The 19389-nt window shown below is 47.2% G+C and overlaps 1 protein-coding gene across 1 annotated transcript in view; it reads left to right on the top strand.

Moving 5' to 3' along the window:
- Positions 1-19389, top strand: part of slc5a1 (solute carrier family 5 member 1) — an 84630-nt gene that overhangs the window by 21722 nt on the left and 43519 nt on the right. The window contains exons 3-6 of the mRNA XM_048611411.1: positions 2232-2336; positions 4207-4266; positions 4362-4466; positions 11940-12045. Of these exons, the coding sequence (XP_048467368.1) occupies positions 2232-2336; positions 4207-4266; positions 4362-4466; positions 11940-12045 (376 nt within the window). The remainder of the gene's footprint in view (positions 1-2231; positions 2337-4206; positions 4267-4361; positions 4467-11939; positions 12046-19389) is intronic.

Below are 19389 nucleotides of genomic sequence, written 5' to 3'. Positions count from 1 at the left end.
GCCCGAAACGTCAGCCTCTCTGCTCCTATGATGCTGCTTGGCCTGCTGTGTTCATCCAGCCCTGCACCTTGTTGTCTCGGATTCTCCAGCATCTGCAGTTCCTACTATCTCTCTCAATCAGGGTGGGAGGTCCTTTCTTCCCACTCTCTGTATATAATCATGTTCAATTTGCCTGGCGCTGTTAGCTCACCAGATTACACATCATTATCTTTCAGAATTTCTTAACATGCAACTCCTCGAGCACCTCACTTTCTCCTTCCACTTGTCATTTCAAACCCAATCTTCACACCCAAACTTGCACAGAGCTCCATTTGCCTTGCTTCCTCCTCAACTCTTCTGCACCTCGCTGGTGTCCTATGCTATAAAACACAGTCCTCCTCTTTGAAAGGAGCCAACGGTGCTGACTATACCCGGTCAAACAGCAAAATGCCGGCCCCAGTGACAGTCTCTAGCAACCTGATACATAGGAACTCAGATCTAAACATTACGTGAGGAAGGTCCAGTTCAAAGTTCTCTCTATAAAGGGATTTATAAAAACAACAGCACAGGCAGTTCCAGTCATAAAGTGACCTGGTGCCTTATGAGTCACCAAACATGTGGTGTCCCTACCTCTGAACTAGGAGGCCTCGCTTAAAGTCCCAACTGCCCCAGAGATGTGTAATAACATCTCTGAACAGGTTTATTAGAAAAATATGTATAATAGCCTCTGTCAACACAGAATGTAATGTTCAAATGATAACATTAATGAGCCAAAGTTCATTCCATTATCAGGTGTTAGTGTGTTTTTATTAACTTATGAGCAGTCCTGGATCAGTGTGGTAGATTTTGACTCTCTCTGGGTTCGGTCTAAGAAATAATCTCTATTCCTTTCCACTTTGCCGGAAAATGAGGTTGGAGAAGTAGTAACAGGGAGCAAAGAAATGGTGGAGGAACTGAATAGGTACTTTGCATCAGTTTTCACAGTGGAAGATGCCAACAGTATACCAGAACTTCAAGAGAGTTGGGGCAGAGGTGGGTGTAGTGGCCCTCACTAAGGAGAAGGTGCTGGGGAAGCTGAAAGGTCTGAATGTGGATAAATCACCCAGACCGATGGACTACACCTCAGAGTTCTGAAGGAGATAGCTGAGGAGATTGTAGAGGCATTGTTGGTGATCTTTCGGGAATCGCTGGAGTCAGGGATACTCCCAGAGGACTGTCAAATAGCTAATGTAACACCCCTGTTTTAAGGAGGGAGGTCAGAAGAAGATAGGAAATTATAGGCCGGTTTGCCTGACCTCAGTATCAAAAACAGAAGTTGCTGGAAAAGCTCAGCAGGTCTGGCAGCATCTGGGAAGAGAAATCAGAGTTAACGTTTCAGTTCCAGTGACCCTACCTCAGAACCAGACCCGAAACGTTAATTCTGATTTCTCTTCACAGACGCCACCAGACTTCATAGATCATAGAATCCCTACAGTATGGAAACAGGCCCTTCGGCCCAACAAGTCCACACCGACCCTCAGAGTATCCCACCCAGACCCATCCCTAGACACTATGGGCAATTTACCACGGTCAATCCACCCTAACCTGCACATCTTTGGATTGTGGGAGGAAACCGGAGCACCCAAAGGAAACCCAGGCAGACACGGGGAGAATGTGCAAATGCCGCACAGACAGTTATCCAAGGCTGGTATCAAACCCGGATCTCTGGCGCTGTGAAGCAGCAGTGCTAACCACCTGCTGAGCTTTTCCAGAAATTTCCATTTTTATTTCTGATTTCCAGCATCCTCAGCTCTTCTGGATTTTATTTAGCCTGAATTCAGTCATTGGTAAGATTTTAGAGTCCATTATAGTGAGAGGCAGCACAGTGGGGGAGGATCACTGGCTCATGTGCATTCAGTGTCCAACTGAGGGACCTGCCATTTGAAAACTGGAGAGGGGAATGGGCACAGCATAGAGACCTACTCTCTCCCCTTTCCTCCAACACCACTTCCAAATCCCTGCACCCAATCTACTTCCCCTGGGGTCTAATGGTGAGTCCATACAAGGTGAGTGTATTCTGGGCAGGGACTATCCCATAATGGCTCTGGGAGAGGTGTCAGCGTATGTCAGAACGGTTAGCCACCATTAACACCAAAATCTGGGCCTGTTCTGGTAAATGGCTGGATTATAAATTATAATAAAAGCATGATGCATGTGGGAGTGTACCTCCGGGTATGAGACTGAAATTTAACCCTGTTCCTTTTCTCACCCAGATTGGAGCCTCCCTGTTTGCCAGTAACATCGGCAGTGGTCACTTTGTGGGATTAGCTGGGAATGGCGCAGCTGGCGGAATAGCTACAGGAGGATTCGAATGGAATGTACGTACTCACTGATAGTCTCCAGAGAATCCGCACTATCATTACATCCAGTTATGGTTAACCTGGCAATGGGCTGGGACAGGAAATAAGAGACTGTAATCTAGATAGCCAGTTAGTTCCAAAGAACAATCAGTAATTAGCCTTGCTTACAGATGGAAAGATGGTGGAGGATTCAGTATTTTCTGATCTCTTTAATGATTCCTGAATAAAGCGCTGATTTACGTTGGGAGCAATTCCAGGCATTGTGCTCCCATTATCCTACTGAGGGGCATTTTCTAAGTGGGGGTACAGCCAATTGGAGTGACTAGGATCTGTGATACCCGACATTCCCGGGACTACTCCCAGTCAATGTCCGCACTCACACATCTCAGTGAGATAGCAACGAACAGGATGGTGGGGCATGGTCTGGACCCAAAGCACTGAAGTGAATTTTCACACATTTCCCTGTGGGTTGTACTGATCCTGATTGGCCAGCTCAGGGTTACATGTGACCTTTAAACTCTCACATCTGAGCATCGGCAATTCTTAAATTTATTGCTGCCAAGGTCAACCTTTGACCCCTGAACTGAGTGACTTGCTGGGCTGGATGTTAAGAGTTGAACAGCTCGCTTGAGCCCGGAGTCACATGTAGGCCAGAGCAGGTAAAGCTGGCAGATTTCTTTTCCTAAAAGGATATTAGTGAAACATCACTGAGACTAGACTAATTCATTAAATCCCACAAACTGTCTGGGTGGGATTTGAACTCACCGACCATTAGCCTGGGGCCTACTTAGGCCACTCACCCAATGACGGTACCACTAGGTCCCCATTTCCCCACTTCAAGTGACATTAGCGCACCTCTTCCTTCCTAGCAACTCGCCCACTCCCCATCTTCCCCTCACTGCCTCACCACTCACCTTTTCACACCCACTGACTACAACAGACAGGCCACTCCAAAAGCAATAGAAACCGCTCTCAACAAGAGGCCTATCATGTAGCTCTTGGTGACTGATACTTTGAACAGTTTCACAGTCTGCAAACAAATAACAAAGACGGTTCAGACGTGCAATGGTCAGAGAAACAGCAGGAATTGGGAAGAATCCAAATCTCTAGGTGACACGTCCTGAAAACATGCCAGGGTTTACACATTAGATAAAACACAATATAAAATTAAGTAACAGAACAAACCACAGACTGAACGAGTTCCTATAAAAGTTTCTTTTATTTATTCATGGGATGAGGGCGTCACAAGTCAGGCCAACATTTATTGCCTGAGGACAGTTAAGCATCAGTCACGTTGCTGTGCACCTGGGGTCACAGGTAGGCCAGACCAGGTAAGGATGGCAGTTTCCTTCCCTAAAGAAGGTTAGTGAACCAGGTCAGTTTTTCCCTTGACAATCGATTCATAGTCATCATTAGACTCTTAATTCCAGAATTTTTAATCGAATTGAAATTCCACCATCTGCCATGGCAGGATTCAAACCCAGGTCCCCAGAACATCACCCAAGTCTCATAGATTAACAGTCCAGTGATAATACCACCAGGCCATTGTCATTTTCACCTCTCAACCAGGTGAAGTATGTTGTTGGTCTTTAGTTGGAGCTAGAGAAGGTGATATAGAACTTGCTGCAAGGCTTGCTCTGCTGTGCCTTATTATTTCTGCAAATTAAGTTACATTCTCTGAATTCATAAACATTTCCAAATGGTATATTTCCACGATTTTGTTAGAATGAGTTGAAGCAGAAACCATGGCACCATCAAAGTTCAATGCAGAATTGATGATGGATCACAAAGGTACCTCACTTGTTTTTGAGCCCAGGGATTCTTCTACATCAATATAATCAGTATGTTACATCCGTGCTGTAACCTTTCGTTCCTGTACCTCTACCAGGCCCTCGTCATTGTCATTATTCTGGGATGGCTGTTTGTACCAATCTACATTCGAGCTGGGGTGAGTAGCTCCTTGTTTCGATGCTTTTCTGCGATGATCTCAGGCTGTCTTAATTTCTCGTGCTTGCACCACACTAACTGTCTCCTCTCCTCAAGGTTGTGACCATGCCGGAGTACCTGAAGAAGCGATTTGGGGGGAATCGGATCCGAATTTATCTGTCTGTGCTCTCACTTTGCCTCTACATATTCACCAAGATATCGGTACGTTCCCAGCAGCCTTCAGCCAGGTCATGGACCTGTTAGAGAAACAGCACAGCTCAAAATGTGGGAAATTCGATGATCAATTACTCTGGTAAACAAAACCTTGAGATGCTGCACAGGAACAGGAGATTTTTCAATTTTTTTTTCATGTGACATGGGCTAAGCCAATATTTATCGCCCATCCTTAATTTCCCAGAAGGTAGCTAAGAGTCAACCACATTAAAGTGGATCTGGACTCTCTCTCCTTCCCTCAAGGACATTAGTGAACCAGATGGGTTTTTACAACAGTCGACATTAGATCAGCTTTTACTTCCAGGTTTTTGTTTATTGAATTTGAATTTCTCCATTTGCCATGGTTGGATTTGAAACCATGTTCCTACTACAGGTTCCTACTCAAGCAACATTACCGCTCCATCACTGCCTCCCCATATTGCCAAACCACATTCCCGCTCTCTGATATTCCATGCCCGGAACAGGGGATCAAACAAAGAGATAATGGTGACAGGGAAAGATGCAAGATCCATCCCTTGTCACAGCCTTGTGCATAGTAATACACCCAGCCCTCCATCCCCCACAGCCAAAAGCTATAAATGTGTACATAGGAAGAAATTGCTTCCACTCATCAACCAATCAGGAATGGACGGCACAGATTTAAATTAATTAGCAAAAGTGGAATGAGGAAGAACTTTTTCACACAGTTAAGTGCTTAGACTCTGGAATGCTTTCCCTAAGGCAGGGAAAAGGCAGGAGAATGCCATGAGGTGAGATGTTTATTCCAGAGCCAGCACCAACACAATGGGTGAATGGCATCTGGAACAATTATATGTTTCTGCAACAGGGTCAAATGAGAGTTACTCAGCAGATGCACCAAGGGGAGATGTTTAATAATAATGTAGAGTGTAAACTGGCAAGTGCTAAAAGTATAAAGCACAGAAGTGAGAATGTGGACTAAGTTGTGTGGAGTTACACTTTCTGGGTGAAATAACTCCACAGAGGCTGGTATCCCATCACCAAGTTAGCCTCTCTGCTCCTATGATGCTGCTTGGCCTGCTGTGTTCATCCAGCCCCGCACCTTGTTGTCTCACCTTTTATTTACAGGTGGAGAGTCCTTGACACTGGTCCAGCTCCCTCAGAGCCAGCTCTCAGCGTGTCAGAATGTCTGACACACCTCTTTTTTATCTGTCAGCCAGGGCTCCCTGATTGGACCAGGTTAACAGCCCCAATCAGGGAACTCATATTCTATGGGTCCACCTGGCTGACCTTGTTACAATCACTACACTGGGGATCACAGCATCTTTAAGCCGAGACTGTTCTCAGAAGGTGATATGGCTGGGGTAGGACCCGCAATGGGGCCTGTTGTGCAAGGACAGAGAAAGGCATGAGCTTGATAACCATAAGCCTGGGCACCATGGTGGCTCAGTGGTTAGCACTGCTGCCTCACAGTGCCAGGGACCTGGGTTTGATTCCACCCTCAGGTGGCTGTCAGTGTGGAGTTTACTGTGTCTGCGTGGGTTTCCTCCAGGTGCTCTGGTTTCCTCCCACAGTCCGATGTGCAGGCTAGGTGGATTGGCCATGGGAAATGCAGGGTTACAGGGATATGAAAGGGTGGGTGTGGGCCTGGCTGGGATGCTCGTCAGTGTGGACATGATGGGCTGAATGGCCTGCTTGCACACTGCAGAGATTCTATGATATGCCAGACAGCTTGCTTGTGAATGCATGGTGCTAACTTGCTAGAATGAAACCCTGAAGGAATTCAACTGTCTTTTTTCATATCAGAATGCTCGAATTCCTTGAACATTCCTCTGAATCTGTGTGAACTTCGCCAGCCGTTCTCCAACCCTTTGCAGATGACACTAAGATTGGTGGAGTAGCAGATAGTGATGGGGACTGTTGGAGAATGCAGCAGAATATACATAGATTGGAGAGTTGGGCGTAGAAATGGCAGATGGAGTTCAATCCAGGAAAATGTAAGGTGATGCATTTTGGAAGATCCAATTCAAGAGCGAACTATATGGTAAATGGATAAGCCCTGGGGAAAATTGATGCACAGAGAGATCTGGGTGTTCAGGTCCATTGTACTCTGAAGGTGGCAATGCAGGTCGATAGAGTGGTCAAGATGGCATATGCCATCCTTTCATTCATCGGACGGGGCTTTGAGTACAAGAGTTGGCAGGTCATGTTACAGTTGTATAGGACTTTGGTTCGACCACATTTGGAATACTGCGTACAGTTCTGGTCACCATATTACCAAAAGGATGTGGATGCTTTGGAGAGGGTGCAGAGGAGGTTCACCAGGATGTTGCCTGGTATGGAGGGCACTAGCTATGAAGAGAGGTTGAGTATATTAGGATTATTTACATTAGAAAGACGGATGTTGAGGGGGACCTGATTGAGGTGTACAAAATCATGAGAGGTTTGGAAAGGGTGGACAGCAAGAAGCTTTTTCCCAGAGTGGGGGACTCAATTACTAGGGGTCGCGATTTCAAGGTGAGAGGGGAAAAGTTTAAGGGAGATATGCATGGAAAGTTCTTTACGCAGAGGGTAGTGGGCGCCTAGAACGCGTTGCCAGTGGAGGTGGTAGAGGCGGGCACGATAGCGTCATTTAAAATGTATCTAGACAGATACATGAATGGGCAGGGAGCAGAGGGATACAGATCCTTGGAAAATAGGTGACAGGTTTAGATAGAGGATCTGGATCGGCGCAGGCTTGGAGTGCTGAAGGGTCTGTTCCTGTGCTGTAATTTTCTTTGTTCTTTGTTATTTGTTCTTTGTTCTTTGTATAAAGCCCCACCCCCTAAGATCTGGTTACTCTTCCAATTCTGGCCCCCTGCTGTGCGCCAGGTTCCTTTGACCAATTACTGATGACCATTCCAAAGCTTCTCACCTCTCCCTCTCTTTTGTCCCGTAAAAATTTGCTTAAGAATGTAACTCTTTATTCCCGCTGCCCTTATATCTCGATGGCTTGCTTTCAGATCATGTTTGGTAATACTCCTGGGAAGAGCTTTCTCGTTTTTCCTTCACCCTGTGAGAGGTGCTGTTGTAAATGGAGACACAGTCTGATTCACAGGTCCTTCCCTATTGCTAAGTCTTTGTCAGACTTTAGATCACTCTTAGGGGACAGCAAGGACTGCAGATGCTGGAAGCCAGAGTCAATAAACGTGGAACAAAAACAGAAATTGCTGGAAAAGCTCAGCAGGTCTGGCAGCTTTCTGAGGAAGGGTCACTGGACCCGAAACGTTAGCTCTTGATTTTTTTTCATCACAGACACTACCAGATCTGCTGAGCTTTTCCAGCAATTTCTGTTTTTGTTCCTGATTTACAGCATCCGCAGTTCTTTTGGTTTCAATGAAGGTGGAGCTGGACAAACACAGTAGGTCAGACAGCATCAGAGGAGCAGGAAAGTCAACATTTTGGGCCAAAACTCTTTGTCCTGATGACTTTGTCCTGTCCTTGCTGCTCCTCAGATGCTGTTTAACCTGCTATGTTTGTCCAGCTCCACTTTTATTGACTTTAGATCACTCTTACTCATGGGATCTCAGCTCCTTTAGCAGTGCATGTTATAACCATCCAGAATATATGCAATGGCTTGAGTGATCAGCGCACAGTGTGAAGATTGATCCGTATCACTGCTTCACACGCACACCTTTATTACTATTAAACTTGCTGACATGTACAATAAGGTTTAATGCTTTGAGACGGGTTGTGGCCATTAAATCAATTGTTAACAAAAATTTCACACGCAAGAGTGCAGAGGTCACTTCAACTTACTTGGACTGATGCCTTAGTGTAATAATATTAATAATCGCACTTACTTTCAGTATGACTGCAGTGAACATGTAGGGACTGAACCATAACAGGACAATATATTGACTAGAAACAATGCAAGGAGTTTCGACACATCACATGTAGTCTGTAATAACAAGGTGTGGAGCTGGATGAACACAGCAGGCCAAGCAGCATCAGAGGAGCAGGAAAGCTGATGTTTTGGGTCTGGACCCTTCAACATGTAATCTGTATTTGTTTTACCCACCTTTAACCACTGAGCTGATTTCATAGAATCCCTAAAGTGTGGAAGCAGGCCATTCAGCCCATCGAGGCCACACTGACCCTCTGAAGAGTACCCCACCCAGACTGCCTCCATGTAACCCCGCATTTCCCATGGCTAACCCACCTAGCCCTCACATGCCTGGACACTATGGGACAATTTAGCATGGCCAATCTATCTAACCTGCACATCTTTGGACTGTGGGAGGAAACCAGAGCACCTGGAGGAAACCCACGCAGACACGGGGACAATGTGCAAACTCCACACAGACAGCTGCCCAAGGGTGGGATCGAACTCAGGTCCCTGGCGCTGTGAGGCAGCAGCACTAACCGCTGAGCCACCCTTGAATTATCTTCAGGAAATATAGGAGATTGGTTAGACCACATCCAGAGAGCTATGTGCAGTTTTGGTCTCCTTATCTCAGGAAAGACAATATTGCCGTAGAGAGAGCGCAACCAGACATGTTCCGGGCACTGTTCTATAAAACTAGGTCTGTATCCTGTAGAGGTTTGAAGAATGGGACGTGTTTTCATTGAAACCTCCATGACACTGAAAGGGATAGACTGGATAGATGCAGATAAGATGTTTCCCCTGAATGGGGAACCTAGAACCAGGGGCACCATTTAAGAATAAAGGGGATGCCACTCAGGTCTGAGATGAGGAGATTATTTTCTTTAAACCAGAAGATGGTGAACTTCTGGAATTTTCTACCACAGGGAGGTGTGGAAGCCTAGTCTTTGAGTAAGTTTCAGACAGATTGATAGATTTCTGATGACCAGTGTGTACAGGGTGATGGATAAGAGACATTGAAGTGCTAAGGCCATATTGAATGGTGGGCTAGGCTTGTTGGCCTGAATGGCCTGGTTCTGTTCCTATGTTTTCCTAAATAATGGCTTTTACACAGCCAGGCGAAGGATGTGGGTCCCAAAAATTAGTCTGCATTCTTCAGAAGCATGGTACCAGCATCTGATGAAGGGTCTAGGCCCGAAACATCAGCCTTTCTGCTCCTATGATGCTGCTTGACCTGCTGTGTTCATCCAGCTCTACACCTTGTTGTCTCGGATTCTCCAGCATCTGCAGTTCCTACTATCTCAAGTTGTCCCAGAGTGGCTTTAGCGCATTAAGGAAGACAGCAGCAATGTGAGAAATAAGTACCAATCACATTTGGCCTATCCATATCATCCTTTTATCTCTGTTCCCAGCGTCTCTCTATGATCTTTTTTATTATTCATTCATGGGATGTGGGCATCACAGTTTGGGCCATCATTCACTGTCCACCCTTAATTGCCAATGGGGAGGCATCAGCCATTCCCATCAATGTGGGGGAGCTGCTGGAGGTAATTTTTGTCCCTGATGGCACTCTGGGCACTGCCCCACCAACGCAGTTATGTCTGCATCCAATCCTGGCCACCAGACATAACTTCTCACCAACATCTTCATTTTGGAAACCCTTGGATGACCCTGGAGGAGTTCAGCTAGTATATGGCAGTGACCTTTGCTGAGAGCAATCACTCTTGCTCCCCATAATAATGTACCACCCTCTACTGTGATTTGGTCTCTCCGGGTCCAAAAAGGTTTCATTTCTGGTTGTGACAGCCCTTTGGTTTCCCCCGTCACCTCTAGCTGTTTTAGTTTGGCCAGGACTGGATCTTTCTGCGTCCAAAGTCTGACATTGGCAACTGTGACTGGAAGTGTGTCCAAAAAGTTTAAAACCATTACAGACTTTTCCAGTGACAGTACGCTCGGTGGTGTACCTGCCAGTGGGAGGTGGCTCAATGTATAACCCGGTCTTCCCGACTCTGTAGCCCAAGTAGGTTACTTAGAGGGGGCCTGGAATGCACATTTTTCCTTTCTAACGCATACGTTTGCCTGGGAGAACCATCTAAGGACCACATCCAAGTTCTCTATGTGTTCCTTATTGGTTTTCCCTGTTATTAGCATGCCATCTAGATAAATAGCAGCCTGGGATGAACCTCGCACAATGTTTTCCATCATCTGCTGAAAAATGGCACAGGCTGATGAAACCCCAAATGGCTCTCTCGTATATTGGCACAAATCCTTTTCGGTATTAATTGTAGCATACTTCAGGGAATCCTCATCTAACAGCATTTGCAGGTATGCATGGCCCACATCCATCTTCGTGAAGGACAGCCCCCTCTGCGGGTTTGCGTATAAATCCTCGATGCGCGGGGTTATGTATTTATCCCAATCACCAAGTTATCACCCCCACCTTCTCAGGGGGCAAATAGGGACAGACAATAAATGCTGGTCCAGCCAATGGTGCCCACGTCCCATGAATGAATGAAAATTTTCTGTATACACTTCCAGTCGGAAAGGCAGTTGAGGAGCCCGCTGTGTTTTTCTCCCGCACCGTTTGTGAGTTTGCAGCTTTCGCACGGCTCACATGCTTGTCCAGGACCATCGCACCTACCTGAGCTTTGTAGGTCACTGGAGCCGATCTCACGTCGACCATGCCTCTTACCCATGCAGGGCCATTCCTGTGGGTCCTACACTAAACTTCGCCCCCTGAAGTAAACAGTCTCCAATGCTTCGCGGAGCCTTGTGTCAGGCATTGGCATTTCACCTCCCCCCACCCCCAACAGGTCCAGGAAGAAAAACAGGAACAAAAACAGAGTTGTTGGAAAAGCTCAGCAGATCTGGCAGCATCTGTGAAGGAGAAAACAGAGTTAATGTTTCGCATCCGGTGACCCTTCCTCAGGTCCAGGCAGATCAGATTTAACCTGCTTGCAAGACCAGATTATAATGTCAATCCCTAACTACCTTTGAGAGAGCAATGATTAAAAAAAAAAGAATGAAATGCCTCCTTTGTAATTTATTTCAGTTGAAGCCTTCTGTTGCAGTCTTAATGCAAGGATAGCAGGTTTCCTTACCTAAAGAACATTAGTGAACCAGATGGGTTTTTACAGCAATCTGGCTGCTTCACGACCTCCAAAACTGAACTTAGATCTTTATTTCAGATTTAGTTAATTAGGCATTTTTAAAAAAAAATAGATTATCTAAGTGATGCAGTGGGATTTGAACTGACACCTCCAAATCATGAACATGGGATTCTGGATTACTCATAGGCACCATCCCTATAAAACAAACATATCTACAGCTCTTTCTGAAATGACTGTACAGTAGCTGGTACCGTCACTGGGAGAGTCTGTAATGGTCTCAAATTTTCTGAAAAAACCGGCTTCCTTCTGTGCTGTAACACCTCTGTGATCAGATCTGTAGGAATGCCCCTGAGTGGGAGTTGGTAACTGTCAAGTGTGCTCGCAGCTCGTTTTGGCTGGGATGGCAGAGGGGCAGAGGACATTACACATTATGTCCACCCTCCCGCACAAAGGGGAACATCTGGTGTCAGCAAAAAGAGAAATATCAGAATATTTACTGAGCACCCTCTCTTCATCTATTTCTTCCAGGCTGACATGTTTTCGGGAGCCATATTTATTCGGGAGGCACTGGGATTAAACTTGTATGTTGCCGTGGTGATCCTGCTTTCCATCACCGCACTGTATACTGTGACAGGTAAGAGAGTGCGTCAGGACAGGTCAGCTCCGTAAATCTTGACTTGTCCACAGTCAGCAAAGACAGGTAGATCCATCATTAAAGGTTAATCCACAGCAGAGTTGGGAGGGGGTGTGCGGGGGTGAGGTGTTGTGCCTGGTGTTGGGGCTGACCCTGTAACCATCAGCGACCTGATGTGAATACGTTGAAGACGGAAGGGTTGCAGGAGGCGTACAAATGCAATCTTGCTTTTGGTGTGACATGAGGCCTTACAGGAAGTGCAGTACACGTTCATCAGAGTGACTTTTACTCATTTAGGGGATGTGGGTGTCACTGGGGGGGGGCCTACATTTATGACCTGTCCCTAATTGCCCTGGAGAAGGTGGGGATGAGCTGCCCTATTGAGCCACTGCAGTCTATGTGGTGTAGATAGACCCACAATGCCCTTAGGGAGGGAGTCCCAGGATTGTGACCCAGCAACAGTGAAGGAACAGCGATACATTTCCAAGTCAAGATGGTCAGTGGTTCTGAGGGGTACTTGCAAGTGGTGGTCTTCCCATGTAACTGCCGCCCTTGGGCTTTGAGATGGTATGTGGTTGTTGGTATGTGTTATAGTTGGTGTGTGTTATGTTGGGTGGTGTTCCTTTAAGAAGTGGGTCACGTGACACTGGTGAGCCATTAGCCAGGTTCTTACAGAGTACACAGCTTCAGAATAAAACCTTCCTGTTGGGTTGCAGCAAACAATGAGGTTGTATGTTCTTTACTTCTGACTGGAGCCTAGTAACTGCACATTACAGAGCAGTTGTGGGTTTGGAAGTTGCTATCAAAGGAGACTTGATGAATTTCTGCAGTGAATCTTGTAGATAGTACACACTGCTGCTACTGAGTGTCGGTGGTGGAGGGAGTGGATGCTTGTGGATGTGGTACCAATCAAGGGCTGCTTTGTCCTGGATGGTGTGGAGCTTCTTTGTTGGACATCAGAGCTAGAGTACCCACCCCTCTCTTTCGCCAGCTCAAGTGCCTCCATCTCCATGGGAGTCAGAGTTCAAATGAGTAGCATGTCTCCTTCTGTCTTCACACTTGGCTTATTGTTGGGGTCCCTTTATTCCACCAGCAGAAGGGAAATGTAATGTGGTCACTGGGGCAGATTTGAAGAGAATTTTGAAAGCAGTCCAGGCAGAGAGGTTTACAGGGGGAATTCCAGAGCCTGGGAGCTGGCTGGCCAATGGGTTGGGGGGAAGGAAGTCAGACAATTAGTGGTGGGTGGTACTATATACGCCAGCACCGTTGGACCAGGGGTGGGAAATTAGCCTCATTTCCTCCTTCAGTTTGTAACTCAGTCGACCTTCTTAGAAAGCACACAGACGTTAATGGGCAAGGACGGGAACTAAATCTCACCCTCATTTTAGACTCCGCCCTGCTGGATATGACCCATATTTTGTTCGCATTAAATGAATGATATTTTTGATGAGCAACTACTGATGTGATGTGAGCCAATGTTGCTGCCAGCCAGTGTTCCACTAACTAGGGAGGTGCACTGGCCCAGTGTGTAAGGTACCCGCCTCTGGAACTGTGCTGTGAATTCAAGTCCCACTCTATGTCATAGAGATGTACACCACATCATAAAGGCCTTAAGGCCCGTCATATCCACACTGGTCAGAAACAGGCACCTAACTATTCTAACCCCATTTTCCATCATTTGGCCCATGGCCTTGTATGCTTGGCATTGCAAGTACACATCTAAATACTTCTCCAATGTTATGAGGTTTCTTGCCCCTAACACCCTTAGGGAGTTCCAGATACCCACCATCCTCTGGAAAAAAGAGAATTTCCTCACATCTCCTCAACCTCCTGCCCCATACCTTAAATCCATACCTCCGGTCAATGATCCTTCCACCAAGAGGTTTCCTCCTATCTATCCTGCCTTTATCCCTTACAATTTTAAACATCTCAATCACATCCCCTCTCAATCTCCTCTGCTCTGAGGAAAATAACCCCAGTGTGTCCAATCTCTCTTCATAACTGAAACTCTCCAGCCCAGGTGACATCCTGGTAATCTCCACTGCACCCTCCCCAGTGCTACCACATCCCTCCTGTAAAATGGATTCCAGAGCTGCATGCAGTACTCTAGCTGTGGCCTAACTAATGTGTCATTTAGTTCCAGCGTAACCTCCTTGCTCTTAAACCTTGGATGGCATGGTGGCTCACTGATTAGCACTCCTGCCTCACAGTGCCAAGGACCAGGGTTTGATTCCAGCCTCAGGCAACTGTCTGTGTGGAGTTTGCACATTCTCCCCGTGTCTGTGTGGGTTTCCGCAAGGTGCTCCGGTTTCCTCCCACAGTCCAAAGATGTGCAGGCTAGGGTGGATTGGCCACGCTAAATTGCCCATAGTGTCCAGGGATGTACAGTCTATGTGGGTTAGCCACAGGAAATGCAGGTTTGCACAATAGGGTAGGGGGTTGGGTGTAGGTGGGATGCTCTTCAGAGGGTTGGTGTGGACTCAATGGGCCAAATATAGAGATTCAATTACCTCTATGCCTCAGCTAATAAAGGCAAGTGTACCATATGTCTTCTTAACCATTTTATCTGTCTTCCCTGATTTCTTAAGGGGCCAGTAGATGTGCACAATAGGTCCCTCTGATTCTCAGTGCTTCCCAGGGTTCTTGTATTCCCTTCAGAGATAGTAGGAACTGCAGATGCTGGAGAATCTGAGATAATAAGGTGTAGAGCTGGATGAACACAGCAGGCCAAGCAGCATCAGAGGAGCAGGAAGGTTGACATTTTGGGCCTAGACTCTTCTTCAGAAATGGGGGAGGGGAAGGGGATTCTGAAATAAATAGGGAGAGAGGGGGAGGCGGATAGAAGATGGATAGAGGAGAAGATAGGTGGAGAGGAGACAGACAGGTCAAAGAGGCGGGGATGGAGCCAGTAAAGGTGAGTGTAGGTGGGGAGTTAGGGAGGGGATAGGTCAGTCCAGGGAGGATGGACAGGTCAAGGGGGCGGGATGAGGCTAGTAGGTCGGAGATGGGGGTGGGGCTTGAGGTGGGAGGAGAGGATAGGTGGGAGGAAGAACAGGTTCCAGAGACGGGGACGAGCTGGGCTGGTTTTGGGATGCAGTAGGGGGAGGGGAGATTTTGAAACTTGTGAAATCCACATTGATACCATTGGGCTGCAGGGTTCCCAAGCGGAATATGAGTTGCTGTTCCTGCAACCTTCGGGTGGCATCGTTGTGGCACTGCAGGAGGCCCCGGATGGACATGTCATCTGAGGAATGGGAGGGGGAGTTGAAATGGTTCGTGACTGGGAGGGGCAGTTGTTTATTGCGAACCGAGCATAGGTGTTCTGCAAAGCGGACCCCGAGCCTCCGCTTGGTTTCCCCGATGTAGAAGAGGCCACAACGGGAACAGCGGATGCAGTATACCACATTAGCAGAATTGAAGGTGAACATCTACTTGATGTGGAAAGTCTTCTTGGGGCTTGGGATGGGGGTGAGGGGGGAGGTGTAGGGGCAGGTGTAGGACTTCCTGTGGTTGCAGGGAAAACTGCCAGGTGTGATGGGGCTGGAGGGGAGTGTGGAGCGGACAAGGGAGTCACGGAGAGAATGGTCCCTCCAGAAAGCAGATAAGGGTGGGGAGGGAAAAATGTCTTTGGTGGTGGGGTCGGATTGCAGATGGCGGAAGTGTTGGAGGATGATTCGTTGGATCCGGAGGTTGGTGGGGTGGTACGTGAGGACAAGGGGGATTCTGTTTTGGTTGTTATTGCGGGGAGGAGGTGTGAGGGATGAGTTGCGGGAAATGCGGGAGACACGGTCGAGGGCGTTCTCGACCACTGAGGGGGGGATGTTGCAGTCCTTGAAAAACGAGGACATCTGAGATGTACGGGAGTGGAATGCCTCATCCTGGGAGCAGATGCGGCGGAGGCGAAGGAATTGGGAATAGGGAATGGCATTTTTGCAGGAAGGTGAGTGGGAGGAGGTGTATTCTAGGTGTATTCTAGACGTATTCTAGACTTCACAAGCTTCAAAATCTCCCCTCCCCCTACCGCATCCCAAAACCAGCCCAGCTTGTCCCTGCCTCCCTAACCTGTCCTTCCTCCCACCTATCCCCTCCTCCCACCTCAAGCCACAACCCCATCTCCTACCTACTACCCTCATCCCGCCCCCTTGACCTGTCCGTCCTCCCTGGACTGACCTATCCCCTCCCCTACCTCCCCACCTACACTCACCTTTACTGGCTCCATCCCCGCCTCTTTGACCTGTCTGCCTCCTCTCCACCTATCTTCTCCTCTATCCATCTTCTATCTGCCTCCCCCTCTCACGCCTATTTATTTCAGAACCCCCTTCCCCTCCCCCATTTCTGAAGAAGAGTCTAGGCCCGAAACATCAGCCTTCCTGCTCCTATGATGCTGCTTGGCCTGCTGTGTTCATCCAGCTCTACACCTTGTTATCTCTTGAGGCCAGTGCCTTTTCCATTGGAGCTCCATTGTTTAAGGTCTTGATGTTCAAGGAAGTTGCATTCGTCATGTGGCAAAACAGGTTGAACATCAGCCTGCAATTTCTTTTGATAGCCAATGGTACGAGCGACGGAGTTTCCTGTTCAGCCTGAAGCAGGCGGTCGCTGCAGGGAAACAGCTTCCCCATGTTAGAAACTCCAGGTTCCCCGTAAGGAGCAGACAGAATGCAGCTAACTCCCAGCAAACAGTGAGTGGCACGTTAATATGTCCTTGGTGCATTCGATCACGTCAGCCTTATTGTTCTGGAGGGTTGAAACTATTTCGAACACAAAGTCTTGTTTCCAAACCAAGCAGCAATCAATCTCTCACAATGGCTCATTCGCTTTGTTTGTTACCCATCAGTGCATGCTGTTGGATACGGGGCTGAAAGGGTTAATTCCTGACTGAGTGCAGAAAGCTCTACCCAATATGCTGAGATCAGAAGAATTTAGGGAGAAGTAAGGTAGGATCATGGTGGTAGACAGATTAACACTGTCCTCCCAACATTCTTTGTAGTAATCTACAGCCTATTTTTATAAACTACGATCAATCATAGAGATATAATAAACTACGTGTAGAGCTGGATGAACACAGCAGGCCAAGCAGCATCAGAGGAGCAGGAAGGCTGACGTTTCGGGTCTAGACCCTTCTTCAGAAATGGGGGAGGGGAAGGGGGATCTGAAATAAATAGGAAGAGAGGGGGAGACGGATAGAAGATGTTCAGAGGAGAAGATAGGTGGAGAGGGGACAGACAGGTCAAAGAGGCGGGGATGGAGCCAGTAAAGGTGAGTGTAGGTGAGGAGTTAGGGAGGGGATAGGTCAGTCCAGGGAGGACGGACAGGTCAAGGGGACGGGATGAGGTTAGTAGGTAGGAGATGGGGGTGGGGCTTGAGGTGGGAGGAGAGGATAGGTGGGAGGAAGGATAGGTTAGGGAGGTAGGGACGAGCTGGGCTGCGTGTTCATCCAGCTCTACACCTTGTTATCTCAGATTCTCCAGCATCGGCAGGTCCTACTATCTCTGTAATAAACTACATTGTGTTTACTCTGCAAGACGCTTCTTGTTAAGATGTGGCTACCTTCACGCACACTTGACTATGTAAACAATCCACACACTGAAAGATACGAATGGCAGATAGATTTGGAAACATTTTCGAACACTGTGGGAGTTTAGGTTTCGATATGTACACAACAACACTCAAGAAGTTTGACACCATCCAGACCAAAGCAGGGCTTTCATTGGCAACACATCTACAAACAGCCACTCCCTCCATCAGTGACTCAGATGCAGCGTAGAAATTCACCAAACATCCTCAGACAGCTCCTCCCAAACCCACAGCCACTTCCCCAGAAGGACAAGGGCACCAGATACATGGGAACACCACCCCCTGCAAGTTCCCCTCCAAGGCACTCTCCACCCTGACTTGGAAATATATCGCCGTTCCTTCACTGTCGCTGGGTCACAATCCTGGCATTGCCTCCCTCACAGCACTCAGACTGCGGTGGTTCGAGTAGGCAGCTTACTGCTACCTTCTCAAGGGCAATAAGGGACGGGCAATAAATGCTGATCCCGCCAGTGACAACCAGGTCCCATGAGCACATAAAAAAAGTCTGACCTCAACTTTTTCCACTGTTTTGCTCCTTCGTTCTTCCCTGTTCTTTCCAAGAGATAAGAGTTCCACTTTTGAGTGTGAGACCCCATAGCAACTCATAGCAGCTTGTTTTTTTTTCATGTACAACTTTAGTCAATCACTCATGGTGTTCCTTGTAGCTTTTGCTGCAGATGTTAGAGTCTCCACTGTTTCTCTGATCTTCGATTGTAGATCTGGTGAGTGCATTTCCACCTTTTCCCCAGGGCAGCGTGGGTTTGGTGATGGAGAGCGAGGCTCCCCCCTTTGAAGTGATGGTTGAGTCTTACCCATTTCCTGAGAGATTCTCCCGTTGTTGTTATTAATTGTGAAGGTTTTCGAGGTCTTTACGAATTAAGGCTGAAGCTTAAAGGGACAACCCTCTGAGCGACAAGGGGCAAGATAAGTGCTTCCTTTTCCTGACGAGTGTAGCTTACTATTCAACTGCAGAAACTTCACAGTTGAACCCAGCCTATCCTCATGTGAAGACCAGAAGATGTAGGAGTAGCAGTGGGCCATTCAGCCCATCGAGTCTGCTCTACCATTCAATGACATCATGGCTGATCTGATAAATCCTCATCTCTACTTTTCTGCCTTTTCCCCATAACCATTGATTCCTTCACTGATTAAAAATCTGTCTAATTCAGCCTTGGATATGTTTAATGACTCAGCCTCAACTGCCCTCTGTGGCAAAGAATGCCACAGATTCACAACCCTCTGAGAGAAGAAATTCCTCCTTAACTCTGTTTTAAATGTGTCACGCCTTATTCTGAGATTATTCCCACTGGTCCTGCACTCTACCGCAAAGGGGAACAAGATTTTCACATCTACCCACCTAGTCCCTGAAGAATCTTGTATGTTTCAATAAGTTTGTCTCTCATTCTTTAATATTCCTACAAGTACAGACACAATCTACTCAACATCTCCTCATAAGACAGTCCCTCCATAAGCCTAGAGAACCTTCTCTGGACTACCTCCAATGTCAGTAGATTTTTCCCTACATAAGGGGCCCAAAACTGTCTACATATTTAAGCTATGGCCTGACTTGTGCCTCATATAGTTTTAACAAAACCTCTCTGCTTTTGTACTCCATTCCCTTTGAAATAAAGGCTAACTGTCCATTTGCCTTCCATATAACCTCATGAACTAGGATGCTTGCTCTTTGTGATTTATGCACAAGGATTTCCAAATCGCTGCAGCTTTCTGCAGTCTTTCTCCATTTAAATAATATTCAACTCCTTTATTCTT

This window comes from Rhincodon typus, chromosome 24, assembly GCF_021869965.1.
Source record: "Rhincodon typus isolate 14 chromosome 24, sRhiTyp1.1, whole genome shotgun sequence".
Lineage (NCBI taxonomy): Eukaryota > Metazoa > Chordata > Chondrichthyes > Orectolobiformes > Rhincodontidae > Rhincodon > Rhincodon typus.
This window is presented reverse-complemented; position numbering and strand designations above follow the sequence as displayed.